Genomic DNA, 18,219 nt, shown 5'->3' with positions numbered 1-18,219 from the left:
CGACTTGCGTGCACAGCGGCGCACGCCTTGCGCACACAGCGGCGCACGCATCTGTGCCGTGCACACAGCGGCATGCACAACGGTGCCGGGCGCACAGATAGGCCTGTGCACACAGCAGCATGCGCATCCTCACTAAGCGGACAAATAGTGGTCTGCACCCACATCTTCCTCTTCCTGCACGCACATCGTCGGCACACCCGAAGCGCACAACTAAATCTCCCAGCACACGCACCTAGGCACACAGACTACTTTTGAGCCACTCCACGTGCACAAATCATAGCACCACCGGCCAAGAAATCCAAAGGACAAGCCCTCTGCCCAGCCTGCCACCTGAGAGCTGTGCAACCTGAAGTGGCCTCTGCCCGCAGTGTGAAGAGACTCAGGGGGAACCGAAACAAGGCCCCTCTCAGCCAGTAGAGGAATCCGGCTCCACCAACGATAGTACCCCGGAACTCTGTATCTCCAACCCAGTCCCTCCTCAGATGGGCACCTCCGGGAACTCCACTGGATTCAATATGGACCCAAGGACCTTTTCCTGGGTGGACTTCTTCAAAGGGCTACAAACCTTTGTCCAGGCACAGCCACAGTCTTCACCAGAAGTGCAAGACCTTCCATGCCTCTCTCAGACCCCCCGATACGTGCCCCAGCCGGGCAAAAGCCTCCCCCTAGGGATCACAGCCTGACTCCCTGGAGGAAGGGGAAATCCGTCCAGGGATGGAACCATACTGAACCGTGATGTGGTTCTTCTCCAAAGATGAGTTGCCAGATCTCGTGTCTCTGAGCCTGAAGACGCTGGCCATTCCTGGCGCAAGTTCCACAGCGGAGCCAAAGTCGAACCCAGTTTTGGTCTGTCTCAGTCAGGCCTCATGCTATTTCCCAATGCTGCAGGCCGTACAACAACCGATTGACCTGGAACGGAATCCCCTGGAGGCTAGCTTCAAAGGAGGATGGGCCCTAGAAGCCCTATACCCTCTGGAACCCACGGCCAAAGAACTCCTAGGGTTCCCAAAAGTGGACACCATGGTCTGTGCTATCTCAAAGCGCACTACCATCCCAGTCAAAGGAGGAGCTGCACTCAAGATGCCCAGGACAGACGTCAGGAATCCATCCTTAAACAATCATTTGATGTCGCAGCAATCACCGCCGTGCTTGGTATTGCACCTGCTGCCTCTCAGCCACTCTGGCGGCTAAGTCCACGCCGGGGACATACCGGACCAAGGCTTGCCTCTGAGGGATCTTGGAAATCACCTCAGGAATTCTCGATTGGGGCTCGTCTTGTAGAGGTAAATTTCTTTCTTCTTTGGTTTGGATTTTCTAACACTGTACAAGTGTGTGTAGTGTTCCTAACTGCTTAGGAGACGGAGAAATACTGAAGAGCTAAGCTTCCTGCACGGGTATATGTAGGCTGACTTCAGCATGAAATCTGACTCTTTTTCCCAACTGCTATCAGGAATACACTATACCCACTGGTCCTGAGTCCGTCTGCTACACGCTAGGAAACTGGATCTGCTCTTTGGGATCTGCTGGATACTTGCTAATGATGTAATGATGTAAAACGCCTTCCCAGGCGACTGTTTCAGTTACACTGTAAACCGATGTGATATCCCTGATGAACGTCGGTATATAAAAATTTTAAATAAATAAAATAAAATAAATAATGACATTAACTGGCCAATGCTGGAGACAAGATGCTGGGTTTGATGGACCTTTGTCCTGACCCAGCATAATACTTCTTTTGTTCTTATATTCTTTCACACTGATACGTATCAATCATATGCAAAATATTTGCCTATCATATAAACATTAAAAAGTTAGTCTATGTTGATTTTTTTTTAATTCATGGGAGGATGAGGTTGAAGGAGGCTTCCTCTTTGCTTTCTGGGGTCTCATTTATGTAAAAATCATAGAGCCAGATATTTGTGAAAATGTTTTGATTTTATGGCTATAGTGAAAGGTGAATACGAGTTAATACTTGTCGTTACATTCAGTAATAAACTTCAAGGACTAAAGTTTATTGATGAAGTTATCATATATTACCTTTTAGACATGATTTGTTCTACAAAAATTAGGAAGTAATAGGCGTTACTATGAAAATATGTTTGTACTGTGTGTTAATTTAAAATATTTTTAATCTGTCTATGAAAAGTTTGAACATACACATCAAATTGACATAAAACTTACCACAACATTAACCCCTCACCTCCAATAAAAACTAAAACAAAATAAAAATAAAACAAGATAACACATTGCCACTCCACTGCTATTCTGAAATTAGCTAGAGTAACTCAACCTTTGAAAGCCTACGTTTTTCCCCAAAGGTTTTTTTATGGGTTATCATAAGACTTGGGGATAACTTGGGGATAACTACACAGAGTGGCAGTTGCAATCCTTAAGAGAAAGATGGGGTAATCTGTACGGTGCAGCAGATACTACCAAAGGAAGCTTGGCTGGGCAGACTGGATGGACCACTTGGTCTTTTTCTGCTGTCATTACTATGTATATGTGTGTGTATATATATAATGTATAAAATATATAAAATCTTCAGAATGAAGATCTTTCAATAATGAATTCCAAAGAAATGGGTTGTCAGGCAACAGGAGGTGGTTATGGGTAACCCCCAGAGCTGGAGAAGGCTGGTGCCTGACAATATAACTCTAAGCTGTGCGCAATTGCACGCGCCTATAGCAAAACATAGTGCACACAAGAAATCCAGATATTATTTGCATTATACTGGTTATAGTGCATACATTTGAAGACAGTTTGTAAAAATTTGCACAAAAGAAAGATTTTTGCAAACGTAGCCTTTCAAAAATTAAAAGGAACATTGGAGCCTGACCAACCACCTTCCCCTTGAGTTGATCTCTCAAGTTCCGGTGGCTGGCAGGACTTAGCAGGAGGTGCAAACAGTAATGAAAAGGCACCTAACAAAGGCAGGCTAGGTTAATGGAATAAGCAAGAAACAAAAGGGTGGCCACAAACACAGAATAGAAAGAGCACCACAAAACAAGACAGGACAGATGCAGATCCAACAAAACCAGAAGGCCACTAAGCAAGATACATGCAAGATCAAGGAAACTAAACAAACAAACAAGACTTAACAGAACAGGAGGCCACTAAACTGGGGCCACACACAAGGCAAGAACAAAACAGAGAAAGCAAATTCTAAGACTGAAGATACAAACGATTAAGACTCAGACCACGAATAATTCCAAGGTGAGGCGAGGAGCACAGGATGGGGCAGGCTTATATGCAGAGACAGTCCTAGAACATGGCCGCCAGCAGAATGTCCAGGCCATAGGGCTTAGAGAACTGAGTAGCAAGTAACCTGGCCTACTGAAGGGGCCCTGCTGGTGGGAGGCAAGCACTGCATAGATATCTTCACAATCATTCTCTTATTTCACACAGATGTTACTGCTTAACTGATTGCAATTCTGAAAAAGTCCTGGCTTTGAGTCCTCAACAAATGAATAAGAAAATAAATGTTTTAGAGCTGCATTGATGTAAGAATGAACTACAAAGTGTAATACCTTGAAAATTCAAAGAAAAATTCTGAATTTAATACACCAGCCAATGGGAAGCCAGTGCAAACACTGCAAGATCAGTTTCACATATTGATATCATGAGGTCCCAACCATAATGCTTCACTCAGTACAGGAAAAAGTAGAAGCAAAAAAAGACAAAGGGGCTTACCTCAGCCACACTAGCATCATAATGTCTCTTTTTGAGTTCAGGATCCCAGTCCAAAGCTAAGTATGATCTTTCTAATTAAAAAAAAAAATGTGTACAGATTGTATTATTTACAGACAAAACATTTAACAAGAGCTTCCAAAACTTAAGGAAATAATTTAATTAACAACCAAATCATCTAAAACTACCTGTAGTACTTCTTTGAAAAAAAATCTTAATTTTTCTGCAATGTATATTTTGCAGAGAGCAAAAAGAGAAAACAGAAGTAAAAATATGACCAAAAGATTCCCAACTTACCATCTAACCTTAGTTGTCTGTCATCAAATCTAATATACCTAGTATCATCTTTGATATAGTTCATATCAGTATTGCCTAAGTTATTGAACTGGAATGTAAAGAGTCTTTTTGTTTGTTCAACAAGCAGTTGACCTTTGCTGGTTTCCTCAGTACATAATCCATTTTCAGAATCATTATCTCCTCCTACAGAATCTTCAGACTGACTGTTTTCATTCTCTGAGGGAAGTTCCTGATCTTGGCTAGATTCATCATCTGGTTCATCTGTTTCCATTTCACCTGAGGAAGCAAAAAAAAAAAAAAAAAAAAAAAAAAAGAGGCTCCTGATGAATGGAGAAAATTTTTTTAAAAATCAGGTACACATGCTGCTTTTCTAATATTTTTAATCAGTTTTTTTTATACGGTTATTTTAGAGCACTTCATGTGTTCTAAATTATCCTTAGATTTATCAAAATGATATATTTGTAGCAGAAATAGTGCCTGTGATTTTAAAAAGGGGCGTGGTTAGGCTAATTTCCAAGCTATCACATCACATAGGCAATTTCCGCAATGCACGCTATATTATCACACCTTGCGGTAATTTCCGCAAACATGCACTGCCTTGCATTATTTAACACATTGCAGCATTTGAGGGAGGGGGGAGAGAGCGCTTCTGTAGAGAAATCAATATGTTACTCTCTATTTATACCACTGTAAGAAGGGGCACTTTTAACTCACTGTGGGGTTGGCAGGGTGGGGTAGGTTTGCAGGGGGTGGTTTTACATTCACAGTAGGAGGTATGAACTGCAAAGCTGACATCACTGATGATTTTCTGCTGTTTGAATCGATGAAAGGTACAAGAGGAGTTGATTTGTACAATGCACTCTCTACCTAGTTTCAAATAAGCTAGGTAGAGAGTGCAACAAGCTAGGTAGAGAGTGCAACAAGCTAGGTAGAGAGTGCATTTCATTTCCATTTATTAAAATTTATTTATTGCCTAACACTGATGGCCTAAGCGATGTACAAAATAAAACATTCACAAAAAATTAACATGTAAATACAAAACATATTAAAATGTATTTACTACGTAAACAAATCATAATTCACTGGATAGACGCATTTCACGGGAGGACCAATATCAGTATTCTTATCCAAATGCTTGTTTTAACATGAAGCTTTTCAGAAGGAGTTGAAACTTCTTAATACATTCAGACATTCTGAGTTCCATTGGTAAGGTGTTCCAAAGAATAGGCACTGCTACTGAAAACACGGATTCTCTTGTAACTGTAAGGCAAGCAGCTCTGACTGAGGGCACATCGAGTAGTACCCCTTGAGAAGATCTTAACAGTCGAGATGGTTCATATACTTTTAACAGTGCATTAGACCAAGGACAAGAACTCAAGTTAATTAACTTAAATGTCATCCCAATTTTATAGATAATTCACTGCTGTAATGGTAAACAGAGCAAACTATCGAGCATCGGGGTGATATGTTCATACTGTTTGATTCTAGTAATCAGCCCTGCAGTAGAGTTTAACAAAAGCTGCAAAGGATGCAATGATTTCAAAGGAAGACCCAAATAAAGAACATTACAGTAATCAGAGGGAAAAGAGATGCCTGTTACGCGTCCCGCCCGCGGCCGTCCCGTGAGCGGTCCTGCTCACCTTTATGGTCCATAGCAGGTCCCGGGATAACCTCCCTTACGGTAGTTGTCAGCCTGCCAGGGCCCCGGTGTCCTGCGGCGGCGGTCACCGGGCCTTCCACTGCACACCAGGCCTCATGCTGAGGCTCGGAGTCCTCCGCCCTGTTAGCCACGCCCATATGCGCACGCGAACCGCCTGGACTCATGTAGGGCCAAGGGCAGGTCTTAGCTTTGCGGCGCGCCTTGATTGATCTCTTGTTATAAGGAAGTCCCTGCTAGCACTTCCTTGCCTTGGCAATCGGGTCGGTTTGTTCTAGATTGCCTCTGCGCTTGTACCTGTTCCTTCCTAGTCTCGTTCCAGGATCCTTCTGTTCCAGTTCTGTTCCTGACTTGTTCCTGCATCCTAGTTCCGTATCCTGCTTGTTCCTGTGTTCGTCTGTCTACCCAGGTAGTACCCTCGGACTGTCTTACCGGTACTGACCTCAGCTTGCTCTTGACCTGCAGGCCTGCCTCAAAGACCACAGCTTGTTCCTGACCTGCCTGCCGCCTGCCTCAAAGACCTCAGCTTGTTCCTGACCTGCCCACCTGCCGCAAGACCTCAGTCTGCCTTTGAACTCGACTGACCTCCGGTCCCTGACCCCTGCTTCGCTGACCATTCCTCGGACTGACCTCTGGATCTTGGCCTTTGCCTGTCTGATCTCGTCTCCAGATTCTGGCTCCATTCCTCGCCTTGTCATCACCAACTCTGTTCTGGTTCTCCGTATTCCAACCAGCCTTCAACTTTGAACCCGATCGCTCTCCCCCTGTCTCCGTGGGCATGCCGGACTTTCACTCTCTCAGGAGACGCTGCAAGGCCCACCTAAGTCCAAGTGGCCCGGGTCCCTACGGGCTCCACCTGGCGGGACCTCGGGCTTCCAGTGGTGAAGCTCTTCCCAGCCTCTATCTCCTCCAGTGCTCCGCCCCCTGGAGGCAGTTACCTCCTGTTCCCTTTCAGGAGGTGTTCCATCTCTGCCCCAGGACAAGGGTCCACCCCCGAGCGCAACAATGCCTGAACAAATGCACGAAAGTCATAGTTATGTAGCAGATGTTTTAACCCCGAGAGCACACGTAACATAAAAAAACTCAGATTTAATTATGGCTTTGATTTGAGGCTGAAAGGAAAGCGAAGAGTCAATCAAAACTCCTAAGCTTTTAATCAGGGCATTAATAGGAAAACTTAAATCATCGATCAAAATTGATTGCTGATGAAAAGTTGAATATGGTCTCTGAATCAACAAAATTTCAGTTTTAGACATGTTAAGTGACAATTCGTTTCGGTGTAACTAATGTTTAATTGAAGACATACAGATATGAAGATGTTCCAAAGTTTCATTCCAAGAGGGACACAGTCAAATGTTGAGATTACTTACCTGATAATCTCATTTTCCTTAGTGTAGACAGATGGACTCAGAACAAGTGGGTATAGTGTGCTCGTGCTAGCAGTTGGAGACGGATCTGACGTCAGCACGGGTATATATACCCCCACAGGAAGTGAGGCAATTCAGTAATCTTCCTTGCAAAAGCTGTTATGGATATATGTGTACTGACGATCAATGAAATAGTTAAACAGGATTCCCCTGACCGATTGATAGGAGCTGGAGACCGCCAGCATTCCCAACTGGAAGGCGTCGACACCTGGCAAAGGGGACGCTCTTATGTAAGAAAATGACATGGCTTACCTTGAATCGGTGAAACCCATGTATACTGGCAGCCGGGCGGGATGCTGAGTCCATCTGTCTACACTAAGGAAAACGAGATTATCAGGTAAGTAATCTCAACATTTCCTAGCGTGTAGCCAGATGGACTCAGAACAAGTGGGATGTACAAAAGCTTTACTCCCGGACTGGGTGGAAGGCTGCCTGAGGACCGCGTAGGACTGCCCTTGCAAATTCTGTGTCCTCCCTGGCCTGGACATCCAGACGGTAGAACCTGGAGAAGGAATGGAGGGAGGACCATGTCGCCGCTTTACATATTTCTGCGGGTGACAGCATCCTAGATTCTGCCCAAGATGCTGCTTGGGCTCTGGTAGAATGAGCCTTGACTTGCAGAGGTGGTGACTTCCCGGCCTCTACGTAGGCCGCTCTGATAACTTCTTTGATCCAGTGGGCGATGGTGGGCCGTGAGGCCGCTTCTCCTTGTTTCTTCCCGCTGTGAAGGACGAACAGATGGTCCATCTTTCGTACTGCTTCTGTCATTTCCAGGTATCTGGGCAGTAATCTGCCGATGTCGAGATGGCGTAGCAAACGCCCTTCTTCTGATTTCTTCAAACCCGCTGTGGTAGGCAAGGATATGGTTTGGTTGAGGTGAAATTGTGAGACTACTTTAGGTAGAAAGGAGGGAACCGTGCAAAGATGGATAGCTTCAGGAGTGATTCTGAGAAAGGGATCATGGCAGGACAGCGCTTGTAGCTCTGAGATACGGCGTGCTGAACACACTGCCAGCAGGAACACCATCTTCAAAGTTAGCGAACGGAGAGACAGGCCCCGAAGGGGTTTGAAGGTGGATCCCGCGAGGAAATCCAAAACAAGGTTAAGGTTCCACAGGGGCACTGGCCACTTCAGTGGCGGACGAATGTGCTTGATTCCTTTCAGGAAGCGAGAAACATCTGGGTGCGTGGCAATGGTCTTGCCATCCCTCCTGGGACCGTAGCAAGACAGCGCAGCCACCTGAACCTTGATGGAGCTTAGGGAGAGACCCTTCTGAAGCCCATCCTGCAGGAAATCCAGAACAATAGGGATAGTAGTCACATGTGGATTGGTGCCATGAGTGTCGCACCAGGCTTCAAACTCTCTCCAAATCCTGACGTAGGTGAGGGATGTGGAAAACTTGCGAGCTCGGAGAAGTGTATCTATCACCGGCTCCGAGTAACCTCTCTTCTTCAGTCTAGCTCTCTCAAAGGCCAGACCGTAAGAGAGAATTGAGCCGGATCCTCGTGGAGGATGGGACCCTGAGGAGGCAGGGGAAGGGGCTCCCCTGCCAGTAGTCTTCTCATGTCCGCGTACCAGGGTCTTCTTGGCCAATCTGGTGCCACTAGAAGAACTAGGCCCCAGTGCTTCTGAATCTTGTGGATAAGGGTGCCCAGCAGGGGCCACGGAGGAAAGGCGTATAGCAGGGTCACTGGAGGCCATGGCTGAACCAGGGCATCGATCCCATAAGAGAACAGATCTCGCTTGCGGCTGAAGTATCTGGGTACTTGAGCATTGGACCTGTCCGCTAGTAAGTCCATGTCCGGAATCCCCCAGTGATCCACAATCATCTGGAAGGCTGTGGGCGACAGCTGCCATTCCCCCGGATTTAGGCTTTCTCTGCTGAGGAAGTCTGCCGTGGTGTTGTCCCTCCCGGCAATGTGGATGGCGGTGATGTCCTAAAGATTCGCCTCTGCCCAAGCCATCAGCGGGGCTATCTCTAGGGACACCTGTCGGCTTCTGGTTCTGCCCTGACGGTTGATGTATGCCACCGTGGTGGCGGTGTCGGACATCACTCTGACTGCCCAGTTCCGCAGTCTGTGAGCAAATTGCAGGCAGGCTAACCAGACTGCCCGTGCCTCTAGACGGTTGATGTTCCACCCTGACTCTTCTCTGTTCCACCACCCTTGTGCGGTGAGTTCTTCGCAGTGTACTCCCCATCCGCTCAGACTGGCATCTGTGGTGAGCAGAGTCCACGTGGGGGAGGACATCTTCGACCCCCTGCTCGTGTGGTTGGACTGCAACCACCACCGTAACTGGGTCCGCACTCTGGCTGGCAGAGGTAGATGCACGGAGTAATTCCGGAAGTGAGGGCTCCAGCGAGAGAGCAGGGAGCGTTGTAGAGGTCTCATATGGGCACTTGCCCAGGGTATCACTTCCAGGGTGGATGCCATGAGGCTGAGAACCTGCAGATAATTCCAAGCTATGGGCCGGCTGGCTCCCATCAAGGACCGGAGACGTGTCTGAAGTTTTAACCTTCTCTTGGTGGTGAGACTGACTTTGTCTGCCTGGGTGTCGAACTGGACTCCCAGGTATTCCCAGTGATTGGGAAGGCTGTAGGCAACTCTTGTTTAGGTTGACTACCCATCCCAGGCTTTCCAGAAGGGCGATCACTCTGTTGGTTGCCCGATGGCTCTCCTCTCGTGATTTCGCCCTGATCAGCCAATCGTCTAGGTAGGGATGAACCAGGATTCCTTCCCGTCTGAGCGCCGCTGCTACCACTACGATCACCTTGGTGAAGGTCCGCGGCGCCGTGGCTAGCCCGAAGGGCAAAGCTTGGAATTGGAAGTGGCGTCCCAGAACCTTGAAGCGTAGGTAGCGCTGATGATCCGAATGGATCGGGATATGCAGGTAGGCTTCTGACAAGTCTAAGGCCGTGAGGAATTTTCCTGGCTGTACTGCAGTCTTGACGGAGCGCAGAGTTTCCATGCGAAACCTCGGGACCTTTAAGTATCGGTTGACTGACTTGAGGTCCAGTACGGGCCGGAAAGTGCCCTCTTTCTTGGGTACCATGAAATAAATGGAATAATGTCCAGAATCCATTTCCCATGCAGGTACTGGGACTATGGCTTTCAAGGACAGGAGCCTCGCCAGCGTAGCTTCCAATGCTGCCCTCTTGTGGATTGGACACGGAGATTCCACAAACCTGTCCGGAGGGAGATGATGGAAGTCCAGATAATACCCCTCTCGGATGATGGCGAGGACCCACTGATCCGACGTAATCTCGACCCATCTGGGGTAGAAGAGGGTTAACGTGCCCCCTATGGCTCCGTCCCCCGGATTGATCGGCTGATTCTCATTGGGAGGCGTGGCTGGGCCCTGAACCCGAGCCGGCTCCCCTCTTATGCTGCTTGGTCCGAAAGGACTGGTTCCTGGCCTGAGGACGAGGTGCCTGGTAGCGACTCCTATAGGGAATGAAGCGTTGGGAGCTTCTACCTCTGGATGGCCTTGGAAAGGCGCACTGGTTCCTCTTGAACCTGTCTTCCGGCAGTCGAGGTACTGGAGAGGCGCCCCATGTGCTGGCCAGTTTATCAAGGTCGCTGCCGAACAGGAGAGAGCCCTTAAAGGGCATTCTGGTGAGGCGCATCTTAGAAGGAGCATCGGCAGACCAATTCCGTATCCAGAGCTGACTCCCGGCAGCTACAGAAGATGAGAACCCCTTGGCTGTCGTACGGACTAGGTCAGATGCGGCATCCGTGAGGAACGAGAGAGCTGACTCCATGTTCACTGCCGGAGCATTGTTCCTGACCTGTGACAAACAGGAACGCATCACCACTGTGCAGCAAGTTGCGATCCGCAAAGATAGAGCTGCCACCTCAAAGGTCTGTTTCAGGATGGCGTCCAGTCGCTGGTCATGAGGCTCCTTGAGGGCCGCCCCCCCTCAACTGGAATGGTAGTGCACTTGACCACACAGCTAACCAAGGCGTCCACCTGAGGGCACGCCAGCATCTCCTTGATTGCCGGATCCAGGGGGTACATGCCCGTCAGGGCCTGACCCACTTTGAATGAGGCCGCTGGTGCAGCCCATTCCAAATCTATCAGTTGCTGTGCGGCTTGCAAGAAGGGAAAATGGCGGGCTGTAGGATGAAGACCTTCCAGCAGAGGGTTCTGCGTAGATGGCACCGTAGTGCTGGGGCCTGTAATAGCCAACTCCGCCAGGCACTGAGATACCAGGCGGAGAGATCTTCCTTGGGAAAGAACCGCCTCATGGTTCGATATGGCTCAATCCCCGAGGGAAGTTCCCCCTCCTCGGGGGGTTCGGACTCGTCCTCTGAAACATCAGGGTCCGCATGAACCAGACTGCCCGGAGGCGGGTGCCCACGATAAGGGCGCGAAGGTCCAGGGGCAGGATCAGCTGGAGCAGCAGCAGGGCCTGGACGGGAAGCTGATTGCATCTGCACAAAGGCATGGATCCCCTTAAAGAGATCCACCCAGGAAATGGAGGCGGTCTCTAGTCGTCGGGGTACCAGGTCCCCCGGGATCCCAGGTTGTTCGAGACTGCCCGCTAGATACGGGGTGGCCCCTGGGGAACTGTCGACAAACCTCGGTTGAGACTGATCCTGGCCAGAGGCTCCAACGGCCTCCTCACATTGGGCACAAAGGGAGTCTGGCTCCTCGCTGTGCGTGGCCCTAAGCTGGCATGCTGAGCAGAGGCCGAGAGCTTTCACGCCGGAATCAGGAGGCGCCGCCGCAGGAGACGCCGGGGCGTTCGAGTACTCTATTGCGCGCTGAAGAATATGCGCCTAATACAATATGCGCTCAATAATATGCGGCAGCAATATACGCTCAATACAATATACGCTTAATACAATATGCGCTCAATAATATGCGGCAGCAATATACGCTCAATACAATATGCGCTCAATAATATATGGCAGCAATATACGCTCAATACAATATGTGCTCAATAATATGCGGTCAGCAATATGCGCTCAATAAGATACAGGCGCCTATCATGGGCGCTCAATACCTGAACAAGGCTGACAAAATGGCGACCTCCGCGGCGTGCCGCATACAGGCAACGCCGCCAATCCTCGTACCTCGGAGACCAAAAGTAAGAGATGTACGCCTTACCTGATCCTCGGCGCTTCCCTGCTGGAACCCGGGCGGTCTCCAGCGCCGCGCTTGAGGAAATGCACCCGCTGCCTCTAGGTCCACGCCGGGACCGAGGCGCCTCTCAGCCCGGCCCAAGCCCTTCTCGCTTGGGGGCTAGATCCCTGCCGTGATTCGGCCACCGGACCGAGGCATAGACCTCCGAGGGATCGCGGAAATCACCCCGGGAAACTCAACTGGGGGAGGGACCCGAGGGTATCACGCAGGAGTGCGGGGCTCGTTGTTCTGTAGAAATTTAGTAAGTAGAATGTAGAAAGTAGTATTGGAAAACACGCTCAGCAAGCATGCAGGCTCTCCAAACTGCTTTGGAGACGGAAATTACTGAATTGCCTCACTTCCTGTGGGGGTATATGTACCCGTGCTGACGTCAGATCCGTCTCCAACTGCTAGCACGAGCACACTATACCCACTTGTTCTGAGTCCATCTGGCTACACGCTAGGAAATAAAGAATTACAAGTCATCACTGTGGATCCATCACTGTGGATCCATCAGGTCTAGAGGACGCGTATAAAGAAGCAGCAAAACACTGCACGGAGCGGCAGTAGCCACAGAGGCATTCACGGAGCGGGATGCCAGTGGCCAGTGGTTGATGTTCCACCTTCACGGAGCGGAAGGATGGAGGGCTGCCATCTCCCAATTAAAAAAAGAAAACAAAAAAAAAAAAAAAACCCCAGGGATGGGTTCATGGGCTATAGGTATTACCAATTATTAGGCTTATTCAATTACCAATTATTAGGCTTTTCAATATTTGATGATAGTTAATGTGACTTTCAAGGCATACTTCACTTTCAATGCATATCCAGCATAGCTCCCTGCTTCAACGGCAGGGGAGAAGAAAAACTAATACTTCACGCATATCCAGCATTGCTCTCTGCTTCAATGGCAGAGAGCTATGCTGCCGCTTACCCAACTAATCAAACTTAATATTTCACTTGGAAGCAGCTCCATCACTGCTCTCTACATTAATGGTGGGGGTGAAATGGAAATAGAACCTAAGGTTACTAAGAGCCAAGAGAAACAGATAAGTATGAGAAAAAAACAGAAGTGTGAAGCTTGCTGGGCAGACTGGATGGACCGATTGGTCTTCTTCTGCCATCATTTCTATGCTTCTATCAGCATAAACTTTGTACCCATCACAAACACTAGCTAATAGTTTAGTAATTGGGGCTAAATAGATGTTGACTAAAACTGCTGATAAGCAGAGCCCTGGGGAACATCAGACTTTTACACGCACCATTGTGATAGGTCATTCCCAAGTTTCACCTGTTGTGAACGATTACTCAGATATGCTAAAAACCAATTCAGTACATTTCCTGAGATGCTACATTTTTGCAATCGGTACCAGAGAATGTCATGATCAACTAACTGTATCAAAAGTTGTACAAATTAACTCTTGTACCTTTCATCGATTCAAACAGTAAAAAATCTTCAGTGATGTCAACTTTGCTGTTCGTACCTCCTACTGTGTATGTAAAACCACTCCCCACCAAACCTACCCCACCCCCCAAACTCCACACAGAGTTAAAAGTGCCCCCTCCTACAGTGGTATAAATAGAGAATGACATTGATTTCTTTACAGTCTCTCTCTCTCCCTCTCCCCCCCAAACTCTTTAGAGAACAAACAACAATAATGGATATTTTGTGCAGTGTTGCGTGTACATAAATATACATAATACATCAAGTATTAGTCACTCAACATCATAATTCACCTACAAAGGTGTCACAAACTAATAACTAATTTTGGTATTTTTCTTGGTAGTCTGCTCTAGTAATACAGATCCTGGATTATAAGAACTTCAAAGGAATCAGCAAAAAATTAGAGATTACATTTCTGTAACTCATATAAAACTTCAAAAACAAGCAAGAATGACAAAAAGAATAGAACATTTGACATTATTACAATGTTTTATTAATTATATATTGAAAAAATATATGAGCTGCAGTATGTCATTAAAATTATACTAGCAATAAACAAAGGCACTGGGAAAGGGAATACATCACCACTGGGTCCAAAGGAGAAAAAAGAATGCGGATGGGCAAGAATATACCTCCTAAGGTAACTAATAATGAAGCAGGGCCTAGTATGTTTCAAGAGCTTATTAGCAAGAAGCACAAAAGGCAGCATAAAGGAAAAAGAAATAGATGCAGTTTGCATCCAAAAAGCAGTACTAAAATTCTTTAGACTCGTTTGACTCCAGTTACTTGCTAGATCTTAACTGAGGTCAGCAAGCTGAATGTCCAAAGGAGAAACCTGAAAGAGGTTCACCTATCTTAACTAATCTTACCCAGCTGTGAGGAGGTGAGCCAAGAACTCTCAGGAAATATTTAAGCTTCGAAGGAATAAAGAAAATAATGGTGGAGAAAAAGGAATGATGATGAGGTGGCTGGAAGGATGGAACATACCCATGAATATTAACAATTTGTTCTGTGTATTTTTATGGCTTGATAAGAGTTACTAAGCTGGAGGATCACACACAATTTGGTGTTATACTTATTTATGTTAACACTAATTTGAAAGTTTACAAAGATTATGAAAGGTGGGCCTGGCTCAAATATGATAAGCATTTCCGGATCAATTATGCCAACAATGAGAAGAAATAACGGAGATCCATTTATTTATCCTCAGAGGAATGATATACAATCTTTAAAATCTTTAACTGAGAGCTTACCATAATCAGAGAATGTTGTACGTTGTTCTAAGCAATGATTTGGAAGAATAATTAAGAAATGAAACATTTGAACATATATTTCCAAATTACCACCTGATCTTATGTTCCCAAAACTTACTCCCAGCCATTCAAATACCTTTCCTGGCAAACTCAGTAAAAATCCCATTATCCAGCATACACGGGGAATAGGCAGTGCCAGTTGCTAATTATGCTGGTAATCTAAGAGCCTTCTGTTTCTTCTCATTTCTCCCATTGAGATGACTTTATACTTCCAGTGGGAAAAGGGCCAAAAGTTACTTTGTGTGTTTGTATAGTCCTTACTTGGCTGACAATCTGTTCAGCAACTATTTTTTAAATTACCAATAGCTGCTTTTTTTTTTTTTTTAAACTTCCTTCAAAGTGAAGGGTTTATTAATATACTCCTAGGAACCCTCATCAAATTTCAGTAATTCTTGCTTCTTAAGACACAAGAAATGCCATTCTGGGATATCAACATATATCTGTTTTATAACATTTAGCAAAATATTTTGCTGTCTGACTAGATTTAGATATTTCATCTTCAGAACGTGTTTACATTTTGTTAATCCTTCTTTTGATTCTTTTCAGCTGCCAGTGGAATAATTTCTTCACTTTATTAGCCTGGTCATAAAAATGCCTATTTGTCAACTTCAAATAATGTGAAGTCAGAGCTGTCTAACAATAACCTTGCCTCTAACACTAATTAATCTCAGCATATCATTATCCTTTTCTCTCTTGTAGATTTCCTTTAGCTATGCAGGCTTGGCTTTCAATGCAAGATTTTAGCTTGCTTTCATTTTTCATTTTTCATTTTTATTTTTTATAGATATAAAAAATATTCTGTCCTCAACATGACTTTTGCCAGCATCCTATATTAAAAATGCTACTCTTACTTCATTATTTATTGACAAATATTTCCATACTTCTTTCTGGTGAAATAGAGGGTTATATCATATTACCAAAAAAACAAAATTACCAAATAAACCATAAAATAAAATACAAATAACCAACCAGATTGCTCTGTTTTCAAAATGACTGATAGATCATTGGGCCTCTTTGGAAATCCATGTGGCCCAGACAGTGCGCTCCTCAGCCCTTGTGACTAGCATCCTTATAAACTTAGTTTCTGTATGTTAATTGTTCAAATTACTTACTATTTTCATCAATAGATATATGCTCATACTAGCACTGTAAGTTTTATTGTTATTTTAGACACTTCTGTCTTTAGGAAGTACGATCTTTTACAATATATTTTTTAGGAAGGATGTTGTATTTAAATTTTTTAAGGATGTAATATGTCTTAGTATATAATTTTAGGAAGTATGAGGTATTAACATTTTTTAATGTGTAGTAGATGTTCTTGTTATCATTTTTAATTAATTGTAATATTTTAGTGATGATAAATTATGTGTTAGGAACAAACATTGTATTAGTGATTTGTGTTTTGATGTAAACCGTTATGATGGTACCTTTCTCCGAATGACAGTATACAAAACTCATAAATAAATAAATGTCAGCCGCTCCGGAGTTTCTAGATTCATGATGATTTCCAATTGCTCGGAACTTGCCCACTAATGCAGGCTTCATTTTAAGTCTTCTGGCACTGGGAGTCTCATAGAAACACACTGCGAGTATGGATTCCCTTTGGAGAGTAACACTCTCCGAAGAAGCCTCATGTACAACCTTGCCTACAACACTAACTCCAAAGTTGCTGCAAGGAACTGAAAAGCTGAAATAGGACTACACCATAGGATTCTTTGCGGACAAAAGCATGCACACTTACGTCTGCTAACCAAACATGACCCTGCTTCATATCAAAATGGGCTCCCAGATAATCCAGAATCTGGGACAGCAGATTGCTCTTGGCAAAATTGACTATCCAGTCCAACTTCTGCAAAAAAAGGCCAGAAGACTGAGTGCAATTTCATCTTGATCAACCAATTGTCCAGATAAGGATGGACCACGATTCCTCCCTTCTCAAGGCCACTGCAACCATCACCATCACCTAACCTAAAAGACAAGGCTTGGAACTAGAAATACAGATCCAAAACCATAAAACAAAAAAAGGACTGATGATCTGATCTTTCTGGAATGTCAAGATAAGCCTCCGTCAAGTCCGGAGCAGTTAAGAATATCCCCTCTCTTAATGCCAGAATCACTGAGCTCAGACTTTCTAACCTGAAATGTTACCCTCAAAAAGTCATTGACCAACTTCAAGTCCAATATGGAATGTAAGGATCCGTATTTCTTCGGAATCACAAAGTAAATGGAGTACCAACTCAGATGTTGCTGCCCCTAGGTACTGGAACTACTGTGTTCAAGCCAAGAAGTTGTTCTAGAGTCATTTTTATCGCCTCCCGCTTTCTGTTGGAGCAGCAAGGGGAAATCTTAAAGGCGTCTGAAATGAGCTGAGAGAATTCCAGGGCATAACCATCTTGGATGATGTCCAACACCCAGTGATCTGTAGTAATTTGTGCCCATCTCCGAAAAAACTGATAGACGGCTGGGCTGCCTATCTCCAGAAGCAGATTTAGAGCCCTCAAGTACTTATTATGAAGTCCGAGAGAATCTTTCCTTACCTTCTCTCTTGGAATGAAAGGACTGAAATCTTGAAAAGAACCTAGACCATTAAGTAGGCACACTTTTGCTCTTGTAACCCCTCAAATCTCAAAATCTATAGTGAGGCAGGAAGGACTGAGATGATGCTTTGGACCTGTCTTTCAAAAGCCTCGATACCTTGGAGTCTCCAAGTTTTTGCCATTTTCTCAAGATCTTCTATGAAAAACAGTCAACCTTTACAAGAGAACTGTCAAACTAGTCTTTGTGATGGATTCAGCTGACCAATTCCTTAACCAGAGGAGCCTTCTCCTGCAACAATAGAAGCAACACTGCTGGCAGAAGAATGCAACAAATCAAAGCAGGCACCTCCCAAGTACACTGCACCTGGCTCCAAATGGGAGGCAGGTTCCAGAGAACCACCCTCCCCTGGTGCCATCCAGACCTTGTTACAATACAGCTACAGACCGCAGTCTGCAGGGCCATGTTGACAGTCTCAAATGCCTCTTAAGGATAGACCATCTATCTGACCTGACAACCCTTAAAGGTAACAACCTTCATGGGGATGGCGGTCTGTTTCATCACTGAAAAGACCAAGGCATCCATTCTTGGGAAACAAAACTTCTCCCCATGTTTAGGATCTAAAGGGTACAGTGAGCCAGGGTGCATCCACTCTTTAAAACTGGCCTCTGGAGAAACCCACTCTTGATCAATTATATCCTGAACCACTTTATGAAGTAGAAAAAATCTAAATAA

General features: G+C 45.6%; 1 protein-coding gene across 6 annotated transcripts in view; it reads right to left on the bottom strand.

Moving 5' to 3' along the window:
- USP15 (ubiquitin specific peptidase 15) overlaps positions 1-18,219 on the bottom strand; it is a 401,393-nt gene that overhangs the window by 63,954 nt on the left and 319,220 nt on the right. For all 6 annotated transcript variants that reach the window (XR_003858618.1, XM_029615760.1, XM_029615761.1 and 3 more), the window contains 2 exons: positions 3,985-4,260; positions 3,691-3,761 (listed from right to left, as the gene is read on the bottom strand). Coding sequence is in view for 5 of the 6 variants with exons in the window: in XM_029615760.1 (XP_029471620.1) it covers positions 3,691-3,761; positions 3,985-4,260 (347 nt within the window). In the remaining variant the exon portion in view is untranslated. The remainder of the gene's footprint in view (positions 1-3,690; positions 3,762-3,984; positions 4,261-18,219) is intronic.

This window comes from Rhinatrema bivittatum, chromosome 9 (genome assembly GCF_901001135.1).
Source record: "Rhinatrema bivittatum chromosome 9, aRhiBiv1.1, whole genome shotgun sequence".
NCBI classification, from domain to species: domain Eukaryota; kingdom Metazoa; phylum Chordata; class Amphibia; order Gymnophiona; family Rhinatrematidae; genus Rhinatrema; species Rhinatrema bivittatum.
This window is presented reverse-complemented; position numbering and strand designations above follow the sequence as displayed.